General features: G+C 44.5%; 1 protein-coding gene across 1 annotated transcript in view; it reads right to left on the reverse strand.

The window, feature by feature from the left end:
- The window catches only part of LOC137369758 (A disintegrin and metalloproteinase with thrombospondin motifs 12-like), a 780536-nt gene that overhangs the window by 140831 nt on the left and 616622 nt on the right, over window positions 1-23083 (reverse strand). The window contains exons 17-18 of the mRNA XM_068031165.1: window positions 12006-12132; window positions 8427-8637 (exon numbers count right to left, since the gene is read on the reverse strand). Of these exons, the coding sequence (XP_067887266.1) occupies window positions 8427-8637; window positions 12006-12132 (338 nt within the window). The remainder of the gene's footprint in view (window positions 1-8426; window positions 8638-12005; window positions 12133-23083) is intronic.

Here is a 23083-nt window from a genome sequence, read left to right on the forward strand (position 1 = left end):
GGACCTGCACAGGGGAGAGAAGCATTGGCAAACTATGATGCATGAAGGGTGAAAGTGAACGGTGCAGAAATGTGAGCAGTACAATAAAATTTATTATTACAGAACAAGTTGAAAATATGTAAGGAACAGTAACTGTCACATTAAGTTTTTTTGAGGAGCTGCTGCATTAGTTCCAATTGCTGTTTGTCACTCACATGTTGTCAGACCTGTCCCATCATAGTTTCCTATTGTCCTCAGGCCAATAAAGGAATGTTATTTTAGCCTCAGTGCTCACAGTTCTTTGTGGCACATTTTCTATTTTCATCTATGATGCAATGAACTGTGATTGCCATTTACAGTTGTCATTGTGGGTGCTGGAGAAGCTTTGGAAGACCGAAGTAGAAACTTGTATGTCCCGTTTTTCGGCTGGCAGGTGTGACCTGTCTGCACCAGTTCTGATTGCACATTTGGTGCAGCTCAACTGCATGATTCCAGCATGTGGCTGAGCAGGTCCTGCACAACTACCTTCTTTGCACTGCTGGATAGGCAGGAGCAGCAGGTTGTAGTAGAGGGTAAGTAACTGAGAGGGTGTTTCAATATGGAGGCGCCCTCTCACCAACTTTTCTAAAGGTTTAAATAAAAAACGATTCAGCAGCCAGGCCACCACCGTGGATGGGGGTTTGTGGAGGGGTAAGGGGGGAGTGAAATCCCTTTACAGGGTGGCCTTTGGTTGCACCAGCACCCAGGCAGGCATGGAGGGCCTGTAGGCCTGCCAGGAGCACTGGCCCCCTGGCCTGCCACTAGGTGCCTACTGCCAGGCAGTTAACCTGCCCCCCATCACAGTGGGAAACTGGAGGCCAGCCAGAAAATCCCAGCCGGCCTCCTTTCAGTGTGCTTAACAAGGCGCTTAATGAGCCTAATAGGTTGTCCACCTCGTGGAGGCGAGTAGCCTGGCTTCCCTCAAACTCGCCTTGGCAAAAATGGCCAGCGCCAGGAACGGGGTTGGGAAACCAGCACGCCAACCTGCGCCAGTATTTTTGGGCCCCGACCTTGGCAGGGCCTGAAAACGCAGCCCATGATATCTCTCTTTCTTTTCATGTCTTGCATTTAAACCTTCAGTGAACAGTCAATCCATTTAGGTGCTCACTCTCTCACATGTTCTATCATTCCTCAAAGTGTCGCAGCACTGATTCATTTTTCAACAGACTCACACCATTTCTTGCAGCCACAGTGCACTTCTCTTTTAAGAAGTGCAGGCTGCTTTTAAGTAGCACTAACCACTCGTGATATCAGGCCCCCTGCTGATGTGTGCATCCAATGAACAGCGCAGGTAGCATTGGCTACATGCAGCAATCATTTAAAACAGCTGGCAGATGGAATCTAACACGCTGTTTGCACCACAATGAACGAATGTGTATTAATCGCATACTTCAATCCCCATGCCCATTTTTGGACATTTTAAGCAGATTAAGTGATTGAGAAAAACAGTGGCACATGAGTTTCAATGTGGAGAAGTGTGAAGTCTTCCAGTTTGGATACGGTAATGAGAAATTGGAATATCTGCTTAATTGTGCAAGACTAGGAGCTGTAGAGGAGCAATGAGATTTAGTCCATGCACACCAATCATTAAAAGCCAATACAAAAAGTCATAAAGGCTAATGAATTGTTGGCCTTCATCTTAAGGGGATTGGAATACAAAAGTGAGGAAGTGATGCTTCAGTTATACAGAGCCTTGGTCAGATCCATCTGAATTTTGAAGCATTAAATTTTGGGCAGCAAACCTCAGGGAAAATATTGGAGGTGTTACAGCACAGGTTCAGCAGAATGACACCAAGGCTTATCAAATTAAATTGTGAGGACATGTTACATAAACATGGTTTGTAATCCCTTGTGTTTAGAAGATGGAGGGGTAATCTAATTGAGGTCTTTGGAATCGTTATGTTTTGCAATAGGGTAGATACAGTGAAACTATTTGCCCATCTGTGTCAATGCAAAACAAGGGAGCATAAACTTAAAATTAGAGCTAGGGGCTTTAAGGAGTGAAATCAGAATGCACTTCATTTCATTTCATACAAAGGGTAGTGGACATCTGGAACTCTCTCTACAAAAGGCTGTAGTTTCTGGATCAACTGAAATTTTCAAGAGCGACATTGATAGATTTTTATTAGGAAATGGGTCAAAGGAGGGTAAATGAAGTTGAATTACAGATCAGCCATGATCTAATTTAATGGCAGAATAGACTCAAGGGATTGAATGGAGTATTCCTGGGTTGGCTTCTCAACTGGCTAAAGTCACTGTACTGGGATATAGAAGTTCTTATTCATTAGTGACACCAGCAGAGCAGCTTCCCACTGGAGGAAGCAATTTACACTTTCTTAAAATCAAGGATTATTTTTTCATAAAAACATAATTCTTTAAATAGACATTGAGGAATAAATTGAACCAATAAATACATTTAAATACATGTATTCTACAACATTTTGAAACTTTCACTACCAGTCAATTGCATTTACACAGAAACATTTGAAATGTATGTTTTTTCTATACTGGGCTGCTGAAATATTACAGCATTCCTCAGACACAATCAGGAAAAAATAACATCCTTTTGGTAAATCACACAACGCCAACTTCTGTTTAAAATAGGAAGTCATGCAGTTTCATAATCAGATGATGTCTATTCAGAAATCAATTCAGATTTTCTCCCATGGTCCGGTCCGGCTTCTTTGAGGTAAGTAAAACTACGATTAGGTGTTGTTTTATGGGCCACATTTGTTCTTACTCTGTGCTGTGAAGGCTTCTGAGACTGGTGGTTTACCAGTCTTGAATAGCACAGTACAATGATTCTGCTGTATGTGCATTCTTTTCATCTCAAGAGCACTAATATGGACATAAGCCATAACTTACTATTGGAAAAATGGTTTCAGTTGGAAGCTTGAAGCTGCATAACTTTAACTATCTGATTTTCAGCATAATTACTTCATTTCAGTATGTTTTGTAAGTTCTGAATTCTATAATAATTCGTGTCCTGCAATTTGAATGAGTAAAGAACAACTATTTCACCTGATACCATAATGCAAAGCAGGGCTGGCACATCTGAATTGAACTGCCATTTTACATGAAGCTCATTGCCCAGTTATTTGTTCCCTAGTATCTGAAAGCTAGTTACATTTTACTGCTGATTTAACAAGATTGAACATTTTTGCCTTAGCAGCATTATAAACTAAATATTGCTATTAACTAAATTGCAGTAGGCGTCTGCTTTGAGACTGCCTGCAAAGAATATTTCATAGATCTTGCCTAAGTACACGTCGGGGTGAGATTTGTGCCTAAATTATGCTGAGCCATTTGCAGCAATGTGAAGTTGAAACATTTATGCAAATACAAACTGTATAATATTAAAAATCAATTTTTAGGCTTCCTCAACAGCTCAGTGTAGACTGAGGGCCTGATGGAAGTACACACATGTAAATGCAGGTAAACCTTGACATTAGGCCAGAGAGACAGTAAAAATGAGGGAAATTGGACTGGCTGTCCATTATACATTCACCCAACTTTCCTTTCCATCGAAGTCAACACAAAGTAAAATTGGATGGGGTGTGTAACAGGTGACCAATTCAATATTGCCCATTTTACACCCCCCATCAAATTACCGGCCATGGTTCAAAGCAGTGACTAACAAATTTAGAACGAATGTCAGGATGCTCTCCAGCAAACTTTAGAGATATTTGAAAGAAGGTTGAAAGCCATGATGTAGGTTTTCCAAGATGGGTGAGGTAAGAAAACATGAATGATTGTCCTCACTGTGTTTATCCTGTGATTTTTCAAAGCCTACTTTAAATTTCCATCAAAATTGAGTCTTTTTCCATCGCTGTTCTGTTATTTAACCCCATCAGAGCTGTTATTTTCTATGGATACACAATCTCTCAGAGCAACAATCTCCAGTCGGCAGACACAACTGAGAATCATGGGGCTGAATTTTAAGTACCAAAAACAGGTAGGTTGCGTGCGCTCAATTAATTAATAAAAGTCTGGAATTGAAAGCTAGTGCTGAATTTTGCCAGCTCGTCTGTCGATCTTGGCGGTGAGCTTCAAAACCAGCGCGGTGCACGCGCGAGATGTGCGCCGCAGAGCCGCTGCAATACTTCACACGGTGGCTCATTACCATGGAGGAGGCAGACTGCCCACCCCCGATGACATCATCAGGGGGGCAGGCACTCCTTCCCCAGCAATGGCATCCAGCACCACCGCACAGGCGCCGGCGCCATTTTTAAAGGGCTTCAAGCCCTTCAGGGCCATTTAAGTTTTTAAAGGTCCAAAAAATACAATTAAAAATTTAATAGCACTTTGAGTCCCCTCTTACACCCCTTCAATGATTAATCAATCTATAAATTGCTCTCTCCACCCCCAAAAAAGAACTTGTATTCCAATCCCGAACTTTCCTGCCTGAACTTTATTAACTTTGAGCCTCAACTCCTTCTCACCATCCCCGCAACCAATAGTAAGAGTTTACCACACTCCTCCCCCTCAACCCTGAAAACTTTACTCCTCCCCTCCCCCTCCAGTGTGCCACCTTGAATCTCCGAACAGAGATCCGAAGGCACGGGATTTCCGGCAACCGGCCGGAATGTCAGCGTGGGATGGCTTTCGGGATGAGGTAAATGATTATGCATTAACTAACATTTACCTAAATATTTAAATCAAGGTTCCGTCGCCAAGCGGCGGGTGGGGGGCCGCCACGAGGCGTTGCCACCGCCAGTATTATGGAGCGGGCCTTCCTGGTGTCGAGGCCCGTGGCGGACCTCTCCTGGAGGTATTTTCCAGGCCACCCCCTCCACAACCCTCGATGTCGGGGGGCTAGTAAAATCCAGCCCCCAGTCTCAATAATGGTGCCATGAAACCATTTGGTTCACTAATGTCCTTTAGGGAAGGAAATCTGCTGTCTCATGTTGTCTTTGGTTCTTTTGCCATTCCCCTTAAATCAGTGCCCTCTGGTTCTTGATCTTCCACCAATGAGAACAGTTTATGCCCTTGGTGCAGCCCCCACCCATTGCCAAGCGGCGGGGTCTTCATTTCAATATTAAAATGCATTAAGATAAATGTTAGTGAACTTACCTGGACTGGGCAGCTGTCCCAGGGCAATATTACGGACGCCGGCCACAACTCGCGCGCCTCTGGGACTCCAAACAGAGTTCAGAGGCGAGATACTGGTGGGGAGGGGGAAGGAGTGTAGATTTCAGGGTGGGAGGGATGGGGGAGTGGGGAAAACACTTTCTGTTGGCTGTGGGTATGGTGGGAAGGGGTTGAAGGGCAAATGTTACGAGGTTGCGGGGAAAAGGTCGCGAATGCAATAGAGTTCATTCATGGTCGGTGGTCCTAAAACAGACATGGGGTGCAGGGGGTTGAAAGGGCCTCCAGGTTGTAATGAAATGTTGATAACAAATGGTCACAAATTCCCCTTTAAATATTACAATTCCATCTAAGGGCTTGAAGCCCTTTAAAAATGGCACCGGAGCCTGTGCGGTGGCTCCAGACGCCGTTGCTGGGGATGCAGTGGCCACTCACCTATGGCATCACAGCCCGCGTGCAAAATATCACTGGGACTCAGCAGTGGCGCTTTTGTGTTGGAACGCCACCGACTTCAAAGCGCGCTGCCACAAAGTGCAGCGTTAATAAATTCAGCCCATTAACTCTGTTTCTCTCTCCACAGAGGCTACCAGATCTGCTGCGTTTTTCCTGCATTTTTTGTTTTTATTTTAAACTCATCTATCAGGCTGTTACAGAAAAATGGTGAAAAGGTGCAATAAACTTGATACTGTCTTTGAAACAGTGGAAATGATTAGTATTATCCCTGTGTTAGAAAGTAGGAAAGACAAGAGGGGATTTTTAATGGTGGGATCACTACCAAAATTTGGTTTGATGGGACACTGACCTGGCAGGTTGATGCCGCCACAGCCTCAACCCATTTTTGCTTAGAACAGCGGACTCCCATTTCAGTGGAGGGCGCCACTACTGAGAAGAAAACAGACATGCTACACCAGGGCACTTGCTGCAGCACCTGCCCTGACCTGAGCAGAATCAGAGGGCTGGAATCACAGGCCTAAAAGGCGGGGGGGTGCCCTGCCTCGGCTTTTACATGCCCCTTCCCCCCCCGGAGCGATCCTCTGGTCTTTTTACATCAAAGTTTCACGAGCTCGGATCCCCGTCCCTTTGAAGATGGGATCCTGCCTCCATGAGCTGCCAGCTCAGCCGTATTGGCAGCGTCACTGGGAGCAGTGGCCACTGGCAGTACTGCAGAGGCTTTGGACCCAGGCCCAGCACTGGAACCCCAGACCAGAGGTAGGTGAAGCGGGGTAGCTGGGGGGGGTGAAGTGTTTCCCGGCAGGGATCCTCCGTTGGCTTCAGATTGCAGGGAGGGCACCTCATTTTACAAGGCACCCTCTGCCACTGGTAAGATCCCGGTGGGAATGGGAAGAGGCCCTAAATTGGCCATTAATATGCCACTTAGGGCATCAATTGGCCTCTGTCGTCGACCTATCCCGGCCTCAGTAAGATCATTGGGGTCGGGCAGGCCACAGGTCCTCCGCATCCCGCCGCCACCCCACCCCCCCCACCCCCACCACCAGTCGCGATTCGCCTTGCCCCCCCACCCCCCACCTCTGGCCCTGCCTCAGGGGGGCCCATAAAATCCAGCCCAGAGTTAAAAGAAGCAGAAGACTCCTCAAAGTGCAGGTCAAAATTTTCAAGTGACTAAACTTAGTACAAGAGAACAGATGGCTTGAGGGGCTGGGAGAGTTCAACAGATCTCTCAACTTTGAGGCATAAAAATCAATCATCCTACCTCCTGCCAGCACAGACTCCCCAGCCCCTGCCCACTACCTCCCCCCACCACCACCCCCCCACCCCCAACTACCTTCTGTGGAGTAAGGGACAACCTACGTGAAAGATAGTTTCAAGCCAGCTTGACAGTGGCTTTGGACACAAACCAGTAAAGCCACGTGACAAGGTTACATACTCTGCCCATTGTTTATTGTAGTCATTCCAGCACAAAAAGTATTCCCTGTAAATTTACAGCCTTACTTAAGTAATCTTTAAATGATTCACATGCTTAGGATATCTTTTTCTTTGCAACTATAGGGATATGCTTCTTCAAAAGGCAACAACACAAATTTAAATTAAAAGTAACCTGCAGTATTCAAGGCAACGCTGTTTCCTGACTCACAATTGCATTAATAATTGTATACATATATATGCGTTGTCCAAGCTGGACAATGTATGTCAGCCAAGAGTGACGTCTCAATTCATTCCATCTTCGCTGCCTCCGGAGAATCCTTGGCATCAGGTGGCAGGACCATATCTCCAACACAGAAGTCTTCGAGGCGGCCAACATCTCCAGCTTATACACCCTACTGAGTCAGTGGCGCTTGAGATGGCTTGGCCATGTGAGCCGCATGGAAGATGGCAGGATCCCCAAGGACACATTGTACAGCGAGCTCGCCACTGGTATCAGACCCACCGGCCGTCCATGTCTCCGCTTTAAAGACGTCTGCAAACGCGACATGAAGTCCTGTGACATTGATCACAAGTCGTGCGAGTCAGTTGCCAGCGATCGCCAGAGCTGTCGGGCAGCCATAAAGGCGGGGCTAAAGTGTGGCGAGTCAAAGAGACTTAGCAGTTGGCAGGAAAAAAGACAGAAGCGCAAGGGGAGAGCCAACTGCGAAACAGCCCCAACAACCAATTTTATCTGCAGCACCTGTGGAAGAGTCTTACTCTAGTATTATCCTTTATAGCCACTCTAGGAGCTGCTCTACAAACCACTGACCACCTCCAGGCGCTTACCCATTGTCTCCCGAGACAAGGAGGCCAAAGAAGAAGAATATATATGCATTCTGCATAAACCGCAAACTTAAATATATCAATACAATGAACCTTAATATGAGGTAACACATTTCCCTCTGGTTCAAAAATTATGGATTCAAGACCCATAATGTGGTTTGTGCTCATAAGCTATACTGACACTCCAGTGCAGTAGATTTAAGCAACACCTTATCACATCAAAACTTCTGCATTCATGGAGGTCCTGCCATTAAGATGAGTTGCTAAATTAATTTTTCATGTGCTTGTTCGACTGATTTAGATGTGCAATAAAGATCCCACATTGAAGGACAACTGGCAGTTCTCCCAGTGACCTGTGCAATATTTTTTCCTCTACCAGTACCACCATTTATGGTACATACCTGATACATGATTTCTGCAAATTTTCCAACAGAACAACTGCATGCCAAAAGTAACTCATTGAATGAAGCACTTTGTGACATTGTTTTAGATAAATGTAAGCATCATTATATCTGTGAAAAGAGCAATTTCATTATAACGCGCCTCACTCCGAAATTAAAAAGAATACATATGTGTATATGGATTTTGTACATTTCAGAAAAGGTGTGCCTTACTTCACTCCAATCACCCATAGTCCAGTTTGAGGGGCAAGGAATATCTCTGTTGCATGACAATTGAATCCCTGGCTTGAGAAGTTGATTGCAGTCTGAACTGGGAAGTGCCTGCTCGTCTGTCCCCACCGTTCGAACACAGAGAACTGTACGCTTCTTGATACCTGTGTCACCACATGTAGTTGAGCATTTCTGCCATTCACCAGTCCACCATCTGTTAAAAAAAAGGCATGAAAGGCATGATGGAAGAAACCTTTTTCAAGTGTTCATACATCCATTGAATCAGTGTTAAGAGAAAGTTTGTTCTTTATCAATTCTGAACTTGTAAATATTACAAGAATGTTCAACTTCACTTTTTGCTCATTGTCCTTTCTTTCTCTATAAAACCATTTCAGAATCTTTCAACCAGATAAAATGGTTTGGAATAATTTAGCATTATATGTGCTTGGAATATTCAATTGTCTGCTGCAACTGCAGGAGGAAATCAATGGAATTCTCAGAGACACGGTGTAATTCTACCCCATGATATACACCGCACAAGGGAAGAGATTTTATTTCAATTGGTCTATCTTACATTGGCTAATACTGGAGGCATAGACAACTTAAGGCTACATTAGTTAAATGCCTTTATTATCCCTTCATTTTATATCTAATCTTGTTACCATGCTACTGTTCACAATGAGAGATTTCCTAGTCATATGCTGTTTCACATAACAAGCAATCTCTGTATTGCCATATATTTTCATCGGTAAAGTTCTCAATAGATGACAGGAAACTAACATTCAGTAAAATAATGGATTAAGACCTGATCCAAGTGTAAATGCCTCCTGAATACTTCTGCATGTGATTAGTCCCAACATTTGATATAATGCTTTAATTATTTCTCAATCTGTGACCCTTTTACAAATGCCTGCAGCTGACCTTTTTAGTTAATCTCTCCCAATGTAATTTCTTATTTCCTCATTTCATCCTCTGTGGTTTCTACTCTTATCATTTGATTAAGCCAACTGAATAGCATAAATGTGTTTGGCAAGTTATGTAGATATGGTCAGAGAGATCCATAGAACAGTCAAGACATAGGGGTATGTTTTAAGAATTGATATTCCCAGTGTGGAGCTTCATAGATTGAATGTGCATTTTGGGAATTTGGATGAGGAGGACAGTATAGGACCACACATAATGTTCTGTCTCTTAAAATGAATGATTTGAGCTATTTCTCCAGGAGCTTCTGTCTGCCTCCTGCTGGAGTTACAGCCAGAGACCATAGATCCCTTGTGAAAGTTCAGGGACATTGTAATCAATTTGCTGCATTGGCTTTATGCTACTGTTAAATCTTTGAATAAACCTGATTTGTAGTTTATAAACTAAGCTATCAGTGGGGAAGGATTTCGGCAGTGGTGCTCTCAATCTCCAATTCTTACCAAGGCAGAAACAGCAGAGAAAAGGTGTTAGCTTTTCATTTCAAAACTGCTGTAATCATCTCTCCTCAAAATACCCATCTTCAACCTCTCTGACTCTGAAAACTACAACCCCATCTCCAACCTCCATTGCCTCTTCAGAGTCTTTAATGTGTTTCCACCTCCCAATTCCACACCCATCTTTTACATAATTCATTGTATTAATCGGTCTACTGAAAGTCACAAATCACATGCTGTGTTACTGTGCAGATGGAACACTGATCCTCTTTCTCCTTCTGCGCTTCCCTGCTCTCTTTCACAATGCCGATTACACCATCCTCCCCTGATGCCTTTCCTTCTTTGCCCTACCCAGTGAGTTTGCCGATGTTTGGTTTCACTCTTACCTATCCAAGTCCCTGGACTGATACCTCTGAAGTTCACCAAGAATCTATCTTTAGCAGCCCCACCCCCCCTCCATTCCTCATATACGTGCTGCCTCTAGGTGATATCATCCAAAGACATGGGGTCAGCTTCCATATGTATGCTGACACCCTTACATTCTCAACCCACCAATCTCAATCCAGTGTTTCTGCAACCTACCCATTTTCTGCCCTTGCCAGATCTCTCCCGCCTTCTTTATCCCAATCAAATGTCGAACAGCTAATTACTGACCCCACAAAACTCTATTTACTGATACAGCATTGTAAAAGCAAAATACCAACTGGTATCTGTGACTTTCATTACTACATTTAAGTCAAGATATTTTTACTCCTGTTAGGGATAGAAAAGTAGGAGAATATCATATAAATATATGTATTATTTATCATGCTGGGATGGCCTTGATTTTAAATCTACTAAGGGAGTTTGGAATGAATTCAGAAGGGAGAACCACAATTCAAATCATAGAATAGTTACAGCACAGAAGGAGGTGATTTGGCCCATCATGTCTGTGCCAGCTCTCTGCAAGAGCAACTTACTTAATCCCACTCCACCACCTTTTCGCCGTAGCCCTGCAAATTTTTCCTCTTCAGATAATTATCCAGTTCTTTTTTAAAGGTCTTGATTGAACCTGCCTCCACCACACTCTCAGACAGTGCATTCTAAATCCTAACTACTCACTACGCAAAAAAAGTTTTTCCTCAGGTCACCGTTGCTGGAGGAGCAGACTGTTTTCCTTTGTATCATCCAGGACTGTGATAATGAAAGGTCATCGGCCTGAAACATTAATTCTGTTTCTCTCACCACAGATGTTTCCTGACCGACTAAGTATTTCCAGCAATTTTTGCTATTATTTTAAGAATTCCCTCTCCTGACTTTGGTTCAGGTTCTTGTTGCTCACTTAAAGTTGAAGATAGCACAGCAGGAGAGGTGCAAGGCAAGATTATTTATAATCAGAAACAGGAGCCAGATGGGAAAGTTTTCATTTAAATAACAGAGTATTGGAGGAGTTGAGTGGAATATTTAGTGGCAACTGTTGATAGGAATTTGCATGATACGCTGAGAAAAAACAGAGCCAAAATACATATGTTTACACCTGCATGAGGAAGAATGTTGGTCAACAGGAGCTTTGTAATATTAATCTTCATCTTGGAATTTTTTGGTCGGGATACTCCCCCGGTGGTGGAGGGGTGGGAATATGGGTTTACTCAACTTCCCAGCCATTATTACCATTGAACTTCTCAGGGCCAGGTTAATTTGAATATTATAACAGGCCCCAGAATTGTTGCTGCCTACATCGGAGAACCTACCATGGTAGATTGGTTGTCCGCAGCGGTTTAAAGGGACATTTTGCAAAATGTGCGAGACAGAACATCAATTACCCAGCCTGTGCATCCAGCAGTGTAACATGGTGGTAATAATATTAATGTGCCACAGATGACATTATTCTGTTGTCAAAATCTATTAATATACCGTTACCCGTATTTGGGGAGACACTTCTGGCGTTCAATGTAAGTATTGCTATAAGATGAAATTAATACAAAACAAAGTTGTTACCTAACAGGAACCCTGATGATAATTCTACCCGAGATCCACCACTAACTCAGTGAAGGTACAGCGGACAATAATAGAGTTTCAGCTTTGGGTACAATTTTAGGACTTAACAGATGGGTTACCTTATATGTGAATATCGACTGTATACAGCTAAATGTATTGCATGTTCAATTAGCAAGGAATACAATATTACCTGGCAGGGCAATCCTGTTCATTGCATTTTCGTTGCCTGTCATCAGGGCGAGTCTTTGCATCACAGAACCTGTCTTCCACTACTCTGGGTGTCTTTTCCACACATCGAACAATCTGACGCTGAACTCCTGAGGTAGCAATATATATAATCTGCATTAAAACTACAGCAAAGTTTTAAAACATTTAGAAATATTGGGGTCCTGGCCCAAATCCAGAGACATCTGCTGTACTCCTACAGGAGTTATGGTACGAGCAAGCCAAACATTTTGCAACTTTGCAGCATACTGATTTGTTATCATTCTTTCACAGAAATTTTGTCACAGGCACACTGGTTTGCACTAGGGAATTTTGTTTGGTGTACAGAGCATCCCTCGTTTACTTCATGCTATTTGTCTCATATACTGGGACTGTGGAGTTTAGTATTTTCTAGGCAGCAGCAGAAAATTGCTGGTGTAGCTTCTAAAACGGCGCCTGTAGTTCTCATTGCAGGTAAACTCTGAAACTGGCCATTTTCCTCTGTGTATTCTGATAAACTGAGGCAGGAACCTGCTAATTCCCAGGTGGCAGGGATGGCAGCCAGTTCTGAAGAAGGTCACTGATCTGAAACGTTAACTCTGCTTCTCTCTCCACAGGATGCTGCCAGACCTGCTGAGTATTTCCAGCATTTCTTGTTTTTATTATGGCAGCCTATGTCAGGCAAAATGTTTTATATGATAAGAGTCTAGTAATATAGTTGAACCCAATCAAAATGAATGAACATCCACAATAAATTAAGGGGAAGCTGGATGAGTTCAACTTATATAAACTTACCTTTTTGTTTCGGCAGTTTCTTTTTGCAGCGGCGACAGGGAGAGCGAGGTGGCAGCTGGGTAAGTAAGTCCTATATATTTGGGCAGCGGCTGAACCCGAGACACTACACCTGTAGTGTCTCCCACCCGCCCTCCTCCTCTAACCAAAAAAAAAGGACTCGGTGGTGTGCAGATAAGGTAAGGCTTTTCCTATTTATTTTTTTTTTCGTGTGATTGGTAAAAACTTTTCGTTCCTTTTTCATTTATCGAAGTTAAGACTAAGTTAAGCTTAAGATTAAAAATGGCAGGAGATCTCAAACCCGTGTTATGCTCCTCTTGCTCAATATGGGAGCTCAGGGACATGGCTGATGTCCCTGACTCCTTCACGTGCTGGAAGTGTGTCCAGCTGCAGCTCTTGTTAGACCGCATGACGGCTCTCGAGCTGCGGATGGACTCACTTTGGAGCATCCGCGATGCTGAGGAGGTTGTGGACAGCACGTTTAGCGAATTGGTCACACCGCAGATTAGGATTTCTGAGGGAGAAAGGGAATGGGTGACCAAAAGGCAGAGAAAGAGCAGGAAGGCAGCACAGGTGTCCCCTGCGGTCATCTCCCTCCAAAACAGGTATACCGTTTTGGATACTGTTGAGGGAGATGGCTCACCAGGGGAAGGCAGCAGTAGCCAGGTTCATGGCACCGTAGCTGGCTCTGCTGTTCAGAAGGGCGGGAAAAAGAGTGGAAGGGCTATAGTCATCGGGGATTCGATTGTAAGGGGAGTAGATAGGCGGTTCTGTGGTCGAAAATGAGACTCCCGAATGGTATGTTGCCTCCCAGGTGCACGGGTCAGGGATGTCTCAGATCGGCTGCAGAACATTCTGAAAGGGGGAGGGTGAACAGCCAGTTGTCGTTGTGCACATAGGCACCAATGATATAGGTAAAAAACGGGATGAGGTCCTACAAGCAGAATTTAGGGAGTTAGGAGCCAAGTTGAAAAGTAGGACCTCAGAGGTAGTAATCTCAGGATTGCTACCAGTGCCACGTGATAGTCAGAGTAGAAATGAAAGAATAGTCAGGATGAATGCGTGGCTTGAGAGATGGTGCAGGAGGGAGGGGTTCAGATTTTTGGGACATTGGGACCGGTTCTGGGGGAGGTGGGACTATTACAAATTGGACGGTCTACACCTGGGCCGGACTGGAACCAATGTCCTTGGGGATGCTTTTGCTAATGCTGTTGGGGAGGGTTTAAACTAATGTGGCAGGGGGATGGGAACCAAATGAGGAGGTCAGTGGACAGTAAGGAGATAGTAACTAAAGCCTGAAAGGAACTAGATAATGAAGTCAGCGTGACTAAGGGAAAGAGTAGGCAGGGAGCAGATGATGAACGCAAAGGGACTGGTGGTCTGAGGTGCATTTGTTTTAATGCGAGAAGTGTAGTAGGTAAGGCCGATGAACTTAGGGCTTGGATTAGTACCTGGGAGTATGATGTTATTGCTATTACGGAGACTTGGTTGAGGGAAGGGCATGATTGGCAACTAAATATCCCAGGATATCGATGCTTCAGGCGGGATAGAGAGGGAGGTAAAAGGGGTGGAGGAGTTGCATTACTGGTCAAAGAGGATATCACAGCTGTGCTGAAGGAGGGCACTATGGAGGACTCGAGCAGTGAGGCAATATGGGCAGAACTCAAAAATAGGAAGCGAGCGTGAGATAGAGGTACAAATATGTAAACAGATTATGGGAAGATGTAGGAGCAACAGGGTGGTGGTGATAGGAGATTTTAATTTTCCCAACATTGAATGGGATTCACTTAGTGTTAGAGGTCTAGATGGAGCAGAATTTGTAAGGAGCATCCAGGAGGGTTTTCTAGAGCAGTACGTAAATAGTCCAACTCGGGAAGGGGCCATACTGGACCTGGTGTTGGGGAATGAGCCCGGCCAGGTGGTTGAAGTTTCAATAGGGGACTACTTTGGGAATAGTGATCACAATTCCGTAAGTTTTAGAATACTCATGGACAAAGACAAGAGTGGTCCAAAAGGAAGAGTGCTAAATTGGGGGAAGGCCAACTATACCAAAATTCGGCAGGAGCTGGGGAATGTAGATTGGGACAGCTGTTTGAAGGTAAATCCACATTTGATATGTGGGAGGCTTTTAAAGAGAGGTTGATTAGCGTGCAGGAGAGACATGTTCCTGTGAAAATGAGGGATAGAAATGGCAAGATTAGGGAACCATGGATGACAGGTGAAATTGTGAGACTAGCTAAGAGGAAAAAGGAAGCATACATAAGGTCTGGGAGGCTGAAGAAAGACAAAGCTTTGAAAGAATATCGGGAATGTAGGACCAATCTGAAACGAGGAATTAAGAGGGCTAAAAGGGGTCATGAAATATCTTTCGCAAACAGGGTTAAGGAAAATCCCAAAGCCTTTTATTCAGATATAAGGAGCAAGAGGGTAACTAGAGAAAGGATTTGCCCACTCAAGGACAAAGGAGGAAAGTTATGCGTGGAGTCAGAGAAAATGGGTGAGATTCTAAACGAGTACTTTGCATCGGTATTCACCGAGGAGAGGGACATGACGGATATTGAGGTTAGGGACAGATGTTTGATTACTCTAGGTCAAGGAGGGAGGAAGTGTTGGGTATTCTAAAAGGCATTAAGGTGGACAAGTCCCCAGGTCTGGATGGGATCTATCCCAGGTTACTGTGGGAAGCGAGAGAGGAAATAGCTGGGGCCTTAACAGATATCTTTGCAGCATCCTTAAACACGGGTGAGGTCCCGGAGGACTGGAGAATTGCTAATGTTGTCCCCTTGTTTAAGAAGGGTAGCAGGGATAATCCAGGTAATTATAGACCGGTGAGCCTGACGTCAGTGGTAGGGAAGCTCCTGGAGAAGATACTGAGGGATAGGATCTATTCCCATTTGGAAGAAAATGGGCTTATCAGTGATAGACAACATGGTTTTGTGCAGGGAAGGTCATGTCTTACCAACTTAATAGAATTCTTTGAGGAAGTGACAAAGTTGATTGATGAGGGAAGGGCTGTAGATGTCATATACATGGACTTCAGTAAGGCGTTTGATAAGGTTCCCCATGGTAGGCTGATGGAGAAAATGAAGTTGCATGGGGTCCAGGGTGTACTAGCTAGATGGATAAAGAACTGGCTGGGCAACAGGAGACAGAGAGTAGCAGTGGAAGGGAGTTTCTCAAAATGGAGACGTGTGACCAGTGGTGTTCCACAGGGATCCGTGCTGGGACCACTGTTGTTTGTGATATACATAAATGATTTGGAGGAAAGTATAGGTGGTCTGATTAGCAAGTTTGCAGACGACACTAAGATTGGTGGAGTAGCAGATAGTGAAGGGGACTGTCAGAGAATACAGCAGAATATAGATAGATTGGAGAGTTGGGCAGAGAAATGGCAGATGGAGTTCAATCAGGGCAAATGCGAGGTGATGCATTTTGGAAGATCCAATTCAAGAGTGAACTATACAGTAAATGGAAAAGTCCTGGGGAAAATTGATGTCCAGAGAGATTTGGGTGTTCAGGTCCATTGTTCCCTGAAGGTGGCAACGCAGGTCAATAGAGTGGTCAAGAAGGCATACGGCATGCTTTCCTTCATCGGACAGGGTATTGAGTACAAGGGTTGGCAGGTCATGTTACAGTTGTATAAGACTTTGGTTCAGCCACATTTGGAATACTGCGTGCAGTTCTGGTCGCCACATTACCAAAAGGATGTAGATGCTTTGGAGAGGGTGCAGAGGAGGTTCACCAGGATGTTGCCTGGTATGGAGGGCGCTAGTTATGAAGAGAGGTTGAGTAGATTAGGATTATTTTCATTAGAAAGGCGGAGGTTGAGGGGGGACCTGATTGAGGTGCACAAAATCATGAGAGGTATAGACAGGGTGGATAGCAAGAAGCTTTTTCCCAGAGTGGGGGATTCAATTACTGGGGGACACGAGTTCAAAGTGAGAGGGGAAAAGTTTAGGGGGGATATGCGTGGAAAGTTCTTTACGCAGTGGGTAGTGGGTGCCTGGAACGCGTTGCCTGCGGAGGTGGTAGACGCGGGCACGATAGCGTCTTTTAAGATGTATCTAGACAGATACATGAATGGGCAGGAAGCAAAGAGATACAGACCCTTAAAAAATAGGCGACATGTTTAGATAGAGGATCTGGATCGGCGCAGGCTTGGAGGGCCAAAGGGCCTGTTCCTCTGCTGTAATTTTCTTTGTTCTTTGTTCATAAGGGAGAAAGCAATGACAGGTTATGCTGATGGGGTTCGATGAAGAGGAATGGGAGGAGGCTTGTGTGGAGCATAAATACCAGCATGGACTCGTTGGGCCGACTGGCCTTTTTCTGTAATAAAAACACAAAATGCTGGAAATACTCAGCAGGTCTGGCAGCATCTGTGGAGAGAGAAGCAGAGTTAACATTTCAGGTCAGTGACACTTCATCAGAACTGGCAAAGGCTAGAAATGTAATAGGTTTTAAGCAAATAAAGCAGATGTGGGGCAAAAGATAACCAAAGAGAAGGTGTTGATCGGATAAATAATCACAGAGAATAACTGACCAGAAGGTCATGGAGCAAAGGCAGACGGTATGTCAATGGTGTGTTGAAAGACAAAGTGTTCGTGCATAGAGGGTGTTAATTGACAGAAAAATAGAACGCCCTGGCCCAAAGCACAAACATGAAAAAAAGCAGTGGATAGACACATGGTAAAAAACAATGAATGATGAGACAAAATAAAATAAACAAATTAAAAAAAATGAAAAATTAACTACATTGGAGGGGGTGCAGAGGCGATTCACCAGGATGTTGCCTGGGATGGAACATTTAAGCAATGAAGAGAGGTTGGATAGGCTTGGGTTGTTTTTGCTGGAGCAGGGAAGACTGAGGGGTGACCTGATCGAAGTGTACAAGATTATGAGGGGCATGGACAGGGTGGATAGGGAGCAGCTGTTCCCCTTAGTTGAAGTGTCAGTTACGAGGGGCCACAAGTTTAAGGTGAGGGGTGGGAGGTTTAAGGGGGATTTGAGGAAGAACTTTTTTACCCAGAGGGTGGTGACGGTCTGGAATGCCCAGCCTGGGAGGGTAGAGGCAGGTTGCCTCACATCCTTTAAAAAGTACCTGGATGAGCACTTGGCATGTCATAACATTCAAGGCTATGGGCCAAGTGCTGGCAAAGGGATTAGGTAGACAGGTCAGGTGTCTTTAATGCATCGGTGCAGACTCGATGGGCCGAAGGGCCTCTTCTGTACTGTATTATTCTGTAATTCTGTGATTCTGTGACCTAAAAATAAAAAGGGGGGGGCCCGTTATGCTATGAAATTATTGAACTCAATGTTCATTCCAGCAGGCTGTAGCATGCCTAATCAGTAAATGAGATGCTGTTCCTTGAGCTTGCTGGAACACTGCAACAATCCCAGGACAGATATGTGGGAATGAGAGCAGGGGTGTGTTGAAATGGCCAGCAACCGGAAGCTCAGGGTCATGTTTTCAGACTGAATGGAGGTGTTCCGCATAGCGGTCACCCTATCTGCATTTGGTCTCCCCAATGTAGAGCAGACCACATTGAAAGAAGTGCAAGTAAATCGCTGCTTCACCTGAAAGGAGTATTTGAGGTCTGGAATAGTGAGGAGATAGGAGGTAAATGGGCAGGTATTACACCTCCTGCGATTGCATGGGAAGGTGCCGTGGGAAGGGGACGAGGAGTTGGGGGTAATGGAGGAGTGGACCAGGGTGTCACTGAGGGAACGATTCCTTCGGAATGCTGACAGGGGTGGGGAGGGGAAGATGCGACTGGTAGTGGCATCACGTTGGATGTGGCGGAAATGGCGGAGGATGATCCTTTGGATGTGGAAACTCGTGGGGTGGAAAGTGAGGACAAGGGGATTCCTGTCGTGGTTCTGGGAGGGAGGGGAAGGGGTAAGGGTAGAGGTGCGGGAAATGGGCTGGACACGGGTGAGGGCCCGGTCAACCACAGTAGGGGGATTCCTCAGTTGAGGAAAAAGGAAGAAATATCAGATGCGCTGTCATGGAAGGTTGCATCATCAGAGCAGATGCGTCGGAGATAGAGAAACTGGGAGAATGGAATGGAGCCCTTTCAGGAAGTAGGGTGTGAAGAAGTGTAGTCGAGGTAGCTGCGGGTGTCAGTGGGCTTATAATGAATATTAGTCGGCAGTCTATCCCCAGAGATGGAGACAGAGAAGTCGAGGAAGAGAAGTGTTGGAGATGGACCATGTAAGGGTGAGAGTAGGGTGGAAATTAGAAGCAAAGCTGATAAAAGTTTTCCAGCTCGGGGCGGGAGCAGGAAATGGCACCGATACAGTCATCAATGTACCAGAAAAAGAGTTGGGGGAGGGGGCCTGAGTAGGACTGGAACAAGGAATGTTCAAAATATCCCACAAAAAGACAGGCATAACTAGGACCCATGCAGGTACCCATATCAACACCTTTTACTTGAAGGAAATGAGTGGAGTTGAAGGAGAAGTTGTTCAATGTGAGAACAAGTTCTGCCAGGTGGAGGAGGGTGGTGGTGGATGGGGACTGGTTGGGCCTCTGTTCAAAGAGGAAGCGAAGAACCCTCAAACCGTCCTTGTGGGAGATGGAGGTGCAGAGAGATTGGATGTCCATTTATGACCTTTTTCTGTGCTGGAAATACTTTTTAGTACTTTGTAATATATCAGAATCCCCATGGCAACAATGATATACTGCCAACATGCCAAAAAATTATGCTCCAATGAAGCTTATGCCTGGAGCAGTGCAAGCCTCCAGCACATGTCCATTAAAAAACCTGGGGCGAATGTGAATCAGATGCAATGATTCTGAACCTAGTTTTCTGACCACACTATGCCTCGTGGTACAGATGCATGGGAGCAGAATTACAGCCCACTATGTTTTACAAATGCCAAATGTACAGTGTGTTCTGACAGCAATGCCTTCGAACAAACATTGTACTGTTGCTGTGAAGATCAATACACTTCTGAATCAAGTAAAGGATCCTAGAGGCAATGCCTTAAGGTGCATCTCCAATGATTGATCATGACTTTATCTTGCAGTGTAGCCTGTCAAAATAGCAGTATGACAGAATATGAAAAAGATTCTTAAAACTTATTTCAAAAACCAGATGGATAGAATGTTGCTGAATCAATATTCAGCTTTGCACTGTATTATACGGCACACGTTTGTATGAAAGACATGAAAATTATTTTATTTATTCTCGAGATGTGGGCATTACTGGCATTTATTGCTCATCCCTAGTTTCTCTTGGGAAGGTAGCGGTGGGTCTACTTCTTGTACTGCTGCAGTCTATGAGGTGAAGTTGCTCACAGAATACTGTTATTAAGACAACTTCCTACTCTTCTTCAAAGCGTTCCATTAAAATCTTTTAACAGCCACCTGAACCCATTTTAGGTTTCGACCCAGTGGCAATGATGGAATATATATTCAAGTCCACCACCGCATCATGGAAGCGTATGTACCTTATAAAAGATGCACTGCAGCAACGTGCCAAGGCTCACTGACATCACCTTCCAAACCCACGTCTTCTACCATCTAGAAGGACAAGGGCAGCAGATGCATGGGAACACCACCACCTGCATGTTCCCCTCCAAGAAACACACCATCCTGACTTGGGAATATATCATCGTTCCTTCATCATCACTGGCTCAAAATCTTGGATCTCCCTCCCAAATAGCACTAGGACTATTTTCACCACATAGACTACAGCAGTTCAAGTAGATGGCTCATCACCACCTTCTCAAGGACAATTAGATGTGTAATAAATGCTGGCCTTGTCGGCAATGCCCACATCCCATAAATGATTTTTTAAAAATACTTTGTTGGTGAAGGTGCCGTCCTTCAGATGAAACTTTAAACTAAGGCCCTGCCTTCCTGTTTTGGTGGTTCAGGTGGCTGTTAAAAGACTTAATGGAACGCTTCAAAAAAAGAGTAGGAAATTCTCTTAATATTCGTCCCTTAACCAACACCAGTAAGAGAAGATTCACTGACCATTCTTCTCAGTACTGTTTGTAGGAAGGTTATCCTATTTATCTACTGAGAACAGTTAATGTACCGCAGAGTTATTTACTCCATGTAAAGTATTTCTGAGAGATAAGGGAGTAAGAAAATACAAATCGTTCGCCTTTTTTGAGTGCACTTGACGATTGGGAAGCACAGTATATTGCTCTGCCCTTTAAAAATGTAAATTCACCTGCATCGCAGTCTAATAAGATGAAAATGTCTTTATGTTTCTGGGGTACAAGGCAACTGTACAGAGGAAGAGCCAAAGCTGCCCAAAATTTAGTACTATGCCATCTGGTCCCAAATTTTCACAGAAGTTCCAGTCAATAACTGTCGTAACTCCAGTAAGAGTTGGCCAGAATTGCTGACAGAACTCAGAGGTGTTAAGTCCTGAGCTTCACTGGAAGTTTCCAGTAGCAGAGCCTTCATCAACCCCAAGTGTACACCATCTAATTGACGCCATTAGGTTTATTCTCCTGCTGAAGAAATATTAAAATTAGATTTTCAAATGTTTCCAGCATGCGCTCTGGATGCCTGCAGAGGAGCTAGGTGGGCACCGCACTTCCGGCATGGCATGAACATAAGCTGTGCCACCTGCAATAAATACTAGTTGCCTGCTTTACATCTGTAACATGGGCGCAGCCTGATCCACTTTCTAGGCCATACGCTAAACGAACAGGTATAAATGGGACATTCAAAGAACAACAGCTTGTCTTAATCTTTTCAGCCTCACATTTGCGCAAAACAAACAATGGGAGAAAATAATACAGGATTGTTTCTAGCTCCATCCTTCAACCTTTCTGATCCTATAGGCTCCAGGCCGAACTTTCAACTGACAAAAGGTCATCAACCAGAAGCTGGGTAAAAATTTGGAAGCCTGCTGAGGCGGGAACAGAGGTGGACGAGCCTGGAATTTCCTGCCACCGGCTGGTGTGCCAGTGGGCTAACGCAGTCCCACCTCCACGCCATTTTTAAGGAGGTCGGGTGGGTAACAAGATGGCTGCCCACCCACAAGCAGCAAGTAGCCAATTGGGGCCATTATGGGGCCTATTTTCCAGTCAGCAGGTGGGCCCTCAGCAGTGGCTGAAAAATGGCCAGTGAAAGGATTTCACTGCATTTGAGTTACAAATGTACAAATGGCCACAAGCCATCCTGTGAATGGAAATTCCACCTCCACAAAGGCAGTCCAGCAGCTGTGGCCATTTGTATTCTCAAATATTTCCAAAGTGCTGAGAGGATGCTTCCATCTCTCCCTGACCTGCATCGGCAGGCTTCCACTCTTTAAGTGCTGAAGGGCCTCCTATTGGCCACCAGTGTCAGGAGCCTGACTGTCATCCTTAATTGGATGGCGAGCGTATGCTCTGCCATTAATTGGCCAATCGAACAAAAATCATATTGGGCATGTCATGTGTCGGGACGTGGAAAGGAATCCAAAATCAGGATCCAGGCCCCAAAACAAAAATCCTGCCTGTTATCTCTGCTTCTCTCTCCACAACTGCTGCCAGGCCTGCTGAGTATTTCCAGCATTTTCTGTTTTTATTCCAACTTTCAAATGATTGATTGTTCAATATTATCACTGAATCAAACTGACTTTTTCTTGTAAGATGCTCAGACGCTGACAGGCAGGCTGAAAAGTGGACTGTCACCTTAAAAGCACATAGATTGGCATGTATGCATCAAGCAATCATGAATGAGTTACATTGTGATAGAATTGGCATCGGAAAGCCCAAGCCTCACTGTGATTTTATCCACTCACAGCTTATTAAAAGGCAGCTTCCAAGAATTGCATTTCTGTCAGATCTTATAATGAACACTTGTATTATTTGTCTCACTTGTATTGTGAGCCAAGAAACATTGACGTGACTTCTCTGACACTCTTTCATATGCGACAATATTTCAGCTCAGTGTATCAGAAACTATTACAGTAAAATAATGAAAAATATGTTTGATATGCATCATTAACTTGCTTTGTAACTGACAAGACAGGGGAGGGTTTAATCTAAATTGGCAGGGGGGTGGGCACCAGTATATAGAAGTAGAAAAGAGGAAGAAGGTGCATAAAAAGAGTGTTGGATAGTACTAAAAAAGGAAACCATTTCATGATTCTATGAGTGGTAATGACCTGAAAGACACTGCCTTTGAGAGTGGTGAAAGCGGAGATGATCAATGATATCAAAAGAAAATTGGATGGGCACTTGAGAGAAATAAACTTGAAGGACTATGAGGATACAGCAGGGGAATAAGACTGGCTGGATTGCTTTACAGATAGCTGGCATGGA

Source organism: Heterodontus francisci, chromosome 1, assembly GCF_036365525.1.
Source record: "Heterodontus francisci isolate sHetFra1 chromosome 1, sHetFra1.hap1, whole genome shotgun sequence".
NCBI lineage: Eukaryota > Metazoa > Chordata > Chondrichthyes > Heterodontiformes > Heterodontidae > Heterodontus > Heterodontus francisci.